Source organism: Centroberyx gerrardi, chromosome 14 (assembly GCF_048128805.1).
Source record: "Centroberyx gerrardi isolate f3 chromosome 14, fCenGer3.hap1.cur.20231027, whole genome shotgun sequence".
NCBI classification, from domain to species: Eukaryota; Metazoa; Chordata; class Actinopteri; order Beryciformes; family Berycidae; genus Centroberyx; species Centroberyx gerrardi.
Genome location: NC_136010.1, coordinates 9,768,980 through 9,778,535, shown reverse-complemented (window position 1 = coordinate 9,778,535; position 9,556 = coordinate 9,768,980). Strand labels below are relative to the sequence as shown.

The window sequence follows — 9,556 nt, the reverse complement described above, 5'->3', positions numbered from 1 at the left end:
GGGAGGTCTCATATTGCTGGTGTTTATAGACTTTACACAGTAGCCCCAAAACACTGCCTGGTGAGCATTTAGAGACACAAATATGGTGCGTTGAGGCACAAACCGAAAGTTTTGAAACATGATGTGGTGTTTAGGGCTTCCACCAGATGGAGTGAATTGAAACACCAAATTGAGTTTTTTTAAAAAGACCCCTGTCAAAAATTCAGAACCCTGATCTACAAATCTTTTCCTTCTAATGTGTGATGTTACTCTGTATCGCTGGTTAACATGCACACGCCCAAGACCTTATCCCTGGAAACATTTTGTGATATTAAATACCACAAATTCCATCTCACAGGGGCTAAACTGACTGCAAGACCGTTGAGCAGCTTGAAGTCTGTAGATAAAATGAAAATTAGTCTGCAAAAGTGCATTACAAATGGACATAACTAGCATTAACTGCTACCCGTTAAAAACATAAGGTTGATCTGAAGCTTTGTTTTTCAACATCTGCTTTGGTTATCAAATAGTACAGAACAGAAGGATGGAAAAGAGAAGAGAAAGCTGAGAGAGTGTAGGAGTTAGATTCAAGATAGTTTTCCAGGATAATGTACTTGTTTAGCAACATGACACTTCATTAGACAACATGCTGGACACCTAATACTTTTATCTGGTGTGAAGCCATGTCATTTCTGTACTTCCAAAAGAAGATCATTTAAATATCCTGAGAAAAAATACTTCCTATTTTAAATTGAGAATCAAAAGCTTGAGTATACAAACCATTTTTTGGTGTTTGATCCTGACAGGTCGGATTTAACAAACATATTTGGTATTTCCGAGAGTGTTGTGATTTAAATGTTCACTAATTGGGTTCAACCTCTCTGCAAACACCCATTTTCAGTTTGGTCCCATCAGTATGAGTTCAAAACACAATCAGGGTGTTTCAAGACACTTCTAACAGTGTATAGTCTCTGCTACTTTGGCACTGAGCTGGTGTAAGAATAAATAAAAATGTAATCCAATCTATAATCAGGGCCAACTAAAGTGTACAATAAACAGGATAACTATTTCACTGTCATAATGGCGAGCTCCACTCTCTTATTGCAGTCTTTGGCTGAATAACTCGAGCAAAACTTCATTTTCCTTCTCGTCTCCTAACTTGAACTTTCTCAGGCGTATTTATCCAGTTTAATATTTCTAAGGAAATTAGACAGACACGTTGAGCGGGCTTTCTAAAAAAAAAAATCATCCTCTGCTTTAAATAGTTAATTACTCTCGCCTTGTCTCCGGCGACGGTGTCTGGATATCGATGGGGGGAGAGACAGAGAGGGAGAGACGCTTCTGTTTTTTCCAATAGGGGTAGGCCTATATATTTTGCAGCTCATGTCTGAAAGGCTGGCTCCAAGCGCTAGGGGTGGGCTCTCGCTCTCTGATGGTTTTCCAGTGAGTATTTGTCAGGTCAGACTGTGCACCGCCCGGCGGTCTCCGCTCCTCTCCCCGGGTTATTTATTACCTCTCTCCCCCGCCGGCAGCGCTGCGGCTCCGGGGCCGCTGCCAACAACGGCGCAGAGGCGGGGGCCGCAGTAGGGGGGTTCCCCACGGACGGTGTGGGGAAGAAATGACCGTGAAACACATTGTGAAGATGGACAGAATTTCGGGCTTTAAACATTAAGTGACCTTCCTAGATGTTTGCAATAAATAGGCTTAATAGTTTATAGATTGGAGACTTATTAGGGACTGTTCTTGGGCCTGTCCAATTTTTAGTAGGCTATTGTGAGTTTTTGTTTAATGGAATAAGGACAGTTCCAGTTTTCATAGCAAAACTAATGAACCATTGTGTTGTTTTTAAAGGAAAAATCCACCCTGCACTTCAACTCTACAGCTATTGACGAGTTACCTTGAATTTCTGGGCCCATGTTCTTGTCTGGTGGTGTATTTATTTTTTTTAATTTCTGTGGATAACTGTCCAAACATCGACAATGTGACATCATGTTGAGAAATTTCCGGTGCTGCTGCAATGGAGTTTGATAGCACAAAGTTTTTCAGCTATCTAAAACAACAACTGCAATCAAAAAGGATTGTCAGTCCGGAGCAAAGGGCTTTCTCTCTAGTCTCCCCATTCTGCACCGATGTTCAGCTCTCATACAGGGAGAAATCCATCGTAGAAGAGGCAGAGAGACAGATTTCTCCACTCACAGTAGCCTCAATAGACCAGAATGCAATGCAGCCACAAGACATGTTGTGTTTTGAGTATGAAGAACAACTCTCTCACTTTTCCTTGATTGGTAAAACTCTTGATCTGATATCGCTATCACTCTCTCCACCTACATGTGTAACCCACAGCTGAATGCAACAAGTCCACGCGTGTTTTCTGGGTTTTGCTGAAAGTAATTCTGGGAAATGTGGGAGATCACAAACTGAAGTGGACGTCGATGAGGCAGATGGGTGAAAGTGGGTAGCCTACAACAAAAAGTAATATCACAACTTGATGATATCTAACAGTGTAAGAGCATCCAAGGATGGATTTCTCATTTTAGGATTTATCAGTTTTCCGGTAAAATATGGAACTGTCCTTATTCTATAAAACAATAATAACAGCATATAATACTATTGTATTATTATGTATGCTAATTCACCATGACAAGTGTAGAGCACTGCCACTTTCCTTGCTGACTTGTTTATCTGCTACAGACCTGTCCAATCTAAAATATAACCAAAGTCTCAGATCAAAATAAAAGCTCCTCCACTCCTGTCATATAAGAACACATCACAACATGTTGGCATAAGTAACTGAATATTTACTGATGAATAACAAGATAACTGATTGAATTGTGTATTGATGGTCGATGGTGTGTATAGGTGGTCTCTACCAATACATACTTTTAGACTCATTCATTCATAGCTTCTACAGATGTGGGGTTTTGGGGTGGGAGATTTTCCTCTAAAAATACACAGCACTCTGCCACACTACTGTAAAAGACACAAATGAAAAAAGGTTAAGTGAGGTTTCACTCCCACAACAAATATTGTGATGAAACAGATGGGCTGATGGAAAAATAAAATCACACTGAACCTTTTATGTGAAAGTTGAAGTGTTGTCATGCTAGAAGTTTGGGGAACCCCTCCATGATGAGCCTCCATTACAGAACGAGGATGAGTCATTGTCAGGAAGGGAGTGGGTGTGGGAGTGGGCATGGGTGTCCCCTTTATGACTGGTTTCACCAGGGCTCTCCCAAAGGTGCAACCCCAGCACCGACGCACACGCACACTAGGTTTCCATCGAGGCATTTCGGCGTGGTACAGGGGTTGATTTGATAAAGACAGAATCAAAGAGTTTCTCTTCTGAAATCTTGTGTTCCACTTCCTAGAAATGGCTTTGTGAACACAAGCCATAAATGTCAACAAGTCATGATTTATGTCAGTGTTGCTGCTCAGTATACTTACCAACATGTGGGAAGTGACATTTTTTAGTTGAAAAATGTTGCTTTTCGATTTCATCTGTCAGGCTGTTTGTCACTTTCACACCTAATAGGTAATGGGTTAGCTTTTGGATATGTGATGTTAGGAATCCATGTTTTCTTCCTTAGCTGTGAGTATTAAAGCTGCTTTGGACTGTTCTTGATCCCCAAACCCACTAATTCCATTACTTTGTTTTCAGACTTCACAGCATCTGGACCTCGGTACCGACGAGAAAAACATCAATCTATGGTCCGTCATCTTCTTTGGTAAGGTAGCTGGCGTGTGTTTCTGTCAGTGTCTAATGTGTCTTTGCCTGCATGGCCGTAGATGTAGGCACACACCAGTTCTGGTCAGACTGCGGTCTCTGGCCTTCGCTGCACCGCTTCCCTCTGCGGTGTGGCGTGCCTCCTTCCTGTGTGTGTCAGAGGCTGTTTGGCCTGATTTATAGGCCCCTGACACACAGCGCTTTGGACCCCACCTCTGCTCCTGGAATGGCTATTCCATGTGTCGGCGGTGGCGGATCCACCTGGGTGGTTCTCCACTGATGGGGGTCAGATGTGGTCCGGCTCACGAGCTGCAGAAGCTCGGTGGAACACGTCCTGCAGGCGGTGTGGAGAGCGAGCTCTTTCTGGACCTGAACACGCTGTTCCACGCTCAGTTTTTACACCAGTTAAATAAAGCAACGTGCTCTCACAGCAACAGTCGTACATATCTTACGAAAAGTTGTCCACTCTTGATGCGTACTGTATCTACGCATGGCCAGCCACAATCTATGACTGCGTGTGCACCAAAAGCAAATAAAACTACTTTGGTAGAAGTTAGGCATTTAAAACCACTTTCAGTTGAGAAAAAGGAAAAATGGGGAGCGCTGCTGGGATACACATAAAATATCAATGCGAAAAAGGTGCTCTTTGGTAGAGGGGTTATTCGTACAATCCAAAAAAACAAACAAAAAGACCAAGGCACTCTTTCTCTCAGAGTAAAAATGTCTTTATTGATATGACATAGGTCTCTCAAACATTAAAAAAGGGACTCCGACACATTTTGGCTACATGCCTTCGTCATGGAGGCATGTAGAGACTGTAGTGCCACTCCCTGAAGAAGGCATGTAGCCGAAATTCGTTGTTTTAATGTTCGAGAGACCTATGCCATATCAATAAAGGCATTTTTAATTTAAGAGAAAGAGTGCCTTGATCTTTTTGTTTGTTTTTGTGGACTAAAACAACTTAGTTTAAGGTTAGGATCAGGTTTAGGAAACTAAAACGTTGGTTGAAGTTAGGCAACTAAAACAGTTTGGTTAAAGTTAGGGTAAGATTTTAGTCATGGTTAACTAAGAAAAACTTTTACTGAAAATTTTAACTTTATTCACCACTGAAAACTTCTTCACGTAAGTCGTGACTCAAACCTGGGTCATTGGAGTCGAAGGCCATCCACCACCTCACTATTTCAATGTCAAACTACTGTCTGTTTCAGTCAGGTGAGCTCCACCTCCTGTTCCACACAGTTCATACAATATCATGCGAAATGTAACTACGAACTTCATATGACAACAAGCTGAATAAAGCCAGACCCATACTGTAGCTTAGCACCTATTGCAGGTTATCGGTTGTCAACAAATCTCACAGTTCTTATTCATACTTCCAGATAAAGGCCTAAAAAGGATCGAAAGTGAAACAACATTTTTTGCGATTTTGTGACATTCAAAAGGGTTACTTGTGTGGGCTAATTGTGCAAAAAACATTCTGATGTGGGGTGAAAAAACTGACAGCTATGTACACAAAGTTGAACCATTTTAGCAGTGGCTCAGTGAAGCTGCCGCAGGTGAGTAGGTTTGTCGGGGGAGAGAGGGCAAAATGGTGTCAATGTAGGCGGAGTATAACAAATAGATGGTTGAATTTAGACACACAAGGAGGACATAAAACACCCACTGTATTCTGACCCGCGGCTGATGTCATGGATAGATCTGGTGGTCTGTGACGTCTATGATCGAGACGGTCTTAGTATGAATGTACTTTGATTCAAAAAGTCTAAGCCTACTTCAGTGTTGTTGTTGTTGTCGCTGAATAGGGCGACAAAATGATCAAACTCATATTTTTTTGGCTTGTGTGTCACATTTGGTGAAACAACTGCTATAGAGTGTTTGATTCAGTGTGTTTGCAATTACACTGGTTGATTTAGATTTTACTTCCTCATACTCAGTAATCATAGTGCCTTTCATTTGACGCTCTGAAGCGACGTCCCTCGCAGACCCCCCTGCCCACAGCGGCGCTCGCCAAGCCTCCGCTGTTTAAATGGGCCAAGTTGAGAAGCGGCGGAGAGTGCAAATCTTGTTTGGTCTGGGTCTATGAACTTCAGCGTGACTTTAACGACATACACAGGGTTAAAAACTACTCTTTCCAAACTTTCATTAACAGTATTAGTGTTGCGAAAATATTATTTAGGAATATTAAAGCCCTGTCTGAATGGTGTTCGTGATTAATTTCATGCCACGCAGGTTTAAGTAACAGGAGAAATTAAACATTGCATATTCTTTTTGTATGGTCTTCATTGGCTGTGAAATTTCATCCTGACCACGTGTAAAGTCCCCTAACTGAATCGCTGTGCGTTATTTTTGGATTGCACTGCCGATCAAATTTTTTTGCCCCTACCAGTGAATGTGTGTTATTAAAAGTCTCCTACTGCTAATTTCCCCATAGGCAAAACCTAAGAGACACACGAGGTGTAGCTGCGACGGGTCAATGATCACCGTAGGTAACATAATGGCCGGGGCTAAGGGCTGCCCAGCATGTCAGGTATTAACAGAGCGAGTCTGATTAAATGTGGGAGGCAGGAGCTGCGAGGCTGGCGGAGAGCGCTGCCGCTGCGAGCTGGAAACTAGTGAATGGGAATCTATCCGGCAACTTCAACAGACCGCTGTCTCACGGCGACACGGGGGCTCTGCGTAAAACCAAGCGGCGCGTCTCCAAGTCTGGGTCTGCCCAACTCATAGAAGGAGAGGACGCTCAAGTTGGATCGGGCGAGCAGCTTTTCACTTGTTACCGGCGCTCGGCTCCCACTAACATGCCTGCCATCAAAAAGGAGAGGTTGGATGGGGACGACATGGCATTGGCTGCGTTCAACCAGTCCGAATACCTGGCCCCTTTAAATGCCACCGCTATCCCCGTGGTGACCCCGCATCCGCCGCCCTACGACCACATTTTCGCCCATCACCGCGCGTACTTGGGGCTCCACGACTCGGCGCTGCATCACCAGCACCTCCACCATCACACGGACGACTTAATGCTGGAGAGGTTCTCCTCCATCCCCGACTTTCAGCCCTTCTTCGACAACGGGGAGCCGTGCATCGAGGTGGAATGCGGGGAGAACAAGGCGTTGCTTTATATCAATAAACTGTGTCAAGGTAGTAAAGGACCCTCAATTAAATACCGGGGCGAGTGGCTCACTCCCAATGAGTTCCAGTTTGTCAGTGGAAGAGAGACCGCCAAAGATTGGAAACGGAGTATAAGACACAAAGGTAAGAACAACGTTCACTGTCCTCCTGATTGTTAGACATATAGCGGGACACCTTACTCTTAATTGAACACTTTTGGACGCCGTTTATTTTGGATAGGAACTTGGTTCTCCTGGTTTGGTGCTGCGTTTTGTAGTGAAAGGGTTACAGCAGATACAGTGCGTAAGGAGACAGATGAGAAAAGGCGCATATCCTCCCTGTATCCTCGGAGGCTTTGACACAGTTTGGGCAGCGACCATACACCAAAACGGGGCGTCTGGAGTATAGGCTGCACTGGGATTGAGGTGAAAAAAGCATTAATACTTAGATAATAACATGTGTGACAGTTGAAATACTTTTCGATGGGGTGAATCGTTCCGTTGAGTGCAGCTACACTTGTGCATGGGTGTTGACACTTTTACGCATCGCATGTTAGGTGTGTGAGACATTTTAGAAAATGACTGTTTTGATTGCCCAATTCACGTCATACTCAGTGTTTAATGTTGGGTTGTGATCGTTTTGCAACTTATCCAAATTGCCAGGATTTTTAAAAAAATATTCCTGCTGTTATTTAAAGGTGCATGCTGTAGTTTTTGTTGGTTTGTAACAATGCTGACAGAATAGATCAATTCAGTAATATCGTTTCAGTGTTTTTTATATTGACCTTTTTATATTAATATTTTTATGCATTGATTATGCATGGTGGGCGCACTTGCATCCCCCCCCCTCCCCCCCCCTCCCCCACGCATACACACACGCACACACACAAAAGGTTACTCATGCAGAACTGACACGCGTTAAGATGTGTTGGGGGAGGGTGTTGCCCCCGGGTCAAAAATGATAGCCTAATAGTTTCATATCTACCGGTGCCTATAGACAGATGACAGTAGGCTGCTGTCTGTTCGCCTAACCACACTGGACTCTAGATAGGATTCAGCTTTGTGTCACAAATATGGAGATGTGAGTTTACTTTGTCTGGAGGTACTTGGTGAACAAAGTGACTCTTTTAATATGTAGCCTATGTTATAAACATGATTTGGATGGTTGATTTGGGTGATTTTAGCAGGATTTTACCACAGCTGCTACATTCTAAGTATCTTGAATGGTTTGTATTGTAAGCTGATGAACTGGAGAGAAGGGCCTGTTCTCAGTCAGGTTGATGTTACATGCTGTGTCATGGAGGTGATGAGTTCACTGGTACACATTCACTGAAAGTGTGTCTCTTTATTTTTTGCAGGGAAAAGTCTCAAGACTCTTATGTCCAAAGGAATCTTACAGGTACATCCTCCGATCTGTGATTGCCCTGGGTGTCGAATTTCATCTCCAGTGGTAAGATTATTATTCCACCTCTCTTCTGATCATTTTTCATACTGGTGTTGTTTGCACTGCCTTTCTATACTTGTATTATCAACATGGCAACTAGAGCAAGCTACATACAAAATGACTTGAGGACCACTTTGTTGCAGTGGACATGATGTTCAGGGTTGAGTGTCGCATTGTTAACTGGAGGTGGTCAAGAATTCAGCTAGTTAATTAAGGTTATCCCTTGCCAAAGAGCACAATGCATGTATGAAACTTAGTGTGCAAGTGACTGAGTGAATGTGAGTGCATATTGGGGGACTGCCTTTCACTTTAACCTTGACGCTAAAGTCCCTACAGGCACATATGTCAACTTTGATGTTAATTTTTCTCAGCATGAATATCAAATCCAGTTCCAAGCTTTCACAGAAGCAGAGCGTAAAACAGTCTTCTACTCAGAGGCCTTGAGTTCAGTATGGCTGCCTGACGTTGGGTGTCGTTGGCCAGGCTCTTTTGTCCCACTGTCTCAGTTCCTCACCTGGCTGTTGACTGAACTTTTGTTTGCCTTGTGCTTCCCCCCTGGGCTAGACCAGGGGCATCGTGCCAACCTCACAGGCCTCGCAGGTGTGTCACCATTACGGCATCACCACTGTGTGTATGTGTGTATGTGTGTATGTGTGTGTGTGTGTGTGTTTGTATACGTTTATGTGTGTGTGTCAGCTTTGAGCGAGCACACCGCCGGCTCACCGTCGCCAAATCTGTTCACACAGGTGCGGTGGGGTGTGAGTGTGTGTGTGTGTGTGTGTGTGTGTGTGTGTATTTGTGTGTGTGTGTGTGTTTTTATCACCACGGAGCGCATCTGTCGTCGCTCCCAAGCGCTAATCTTGAGGGAAGGGTGTAAGAGGCTTAGCGAGCTACTGAGCGTGGCTACTGCTGATTATTGTGTGCGAGGCACGCAAGGCAAAGGCGGTTTAGATAAGCCGGAGGTGTTTGAGTGATACAGGTAAACTGGTGACATTTTTCACAGCCAAGAATGAAGACCTGTAGCCTAACACATAGGCTTCAGCCAAAACAAATTACCAGAGGATGGTAGGGGGGATGGAAAACAGATAGTGGAAATGCTCATTTCTTATTTTCATAAAAGGATTTGGGAAATCGAGCCTATGTTAGCCTATGCTTAGGCTCATTAAAAATATCAGATTGATGGGTTCTTGTCTTGTTAATGCTCGTGCAGTTCAGCAGCAATTATAGTTGTGACGGAGTAAAACTTTGGTATTGACGTACGTAAGGATATGAGAGCCTTAAGGTTGTTGTTTCAGCCTTCCCTCT

At 43.6% G+C, this 9,556-nt stretch overlaps 1 protein-coding gene across 2 annotated transcripts in view; it reads left to right on the top strand.

Annotated features, from left to right (window-relative positions):
- The first annotated feature begins 6,255 nt into the window (after positions 1-6,255).
- The window catches only part of samd11 (sterile alpha motif domain containing 11), a 51,644-nt gene continuing 48,343 nt past the window's right edge, over positions 6,256-9,556 (top strand). Inside the window, exons 1-2 of one of the 2 annotated variants that reach the window (XM_071908803.2) lie at positions 6,256-6,952; positions 8,166-8,257. In XM_071908803.2, coding sequence (XP_071764904.1) covers positions 6,256-6,952; positions 8,166-8,257 — 789 coding nt within the window. The remainder of the gene's footprint in view (positions 6,953-8,165; positions 8,258-9,556) is intronic. The other variant, XM_078288439.1, reaches the window with a different exon arrangement.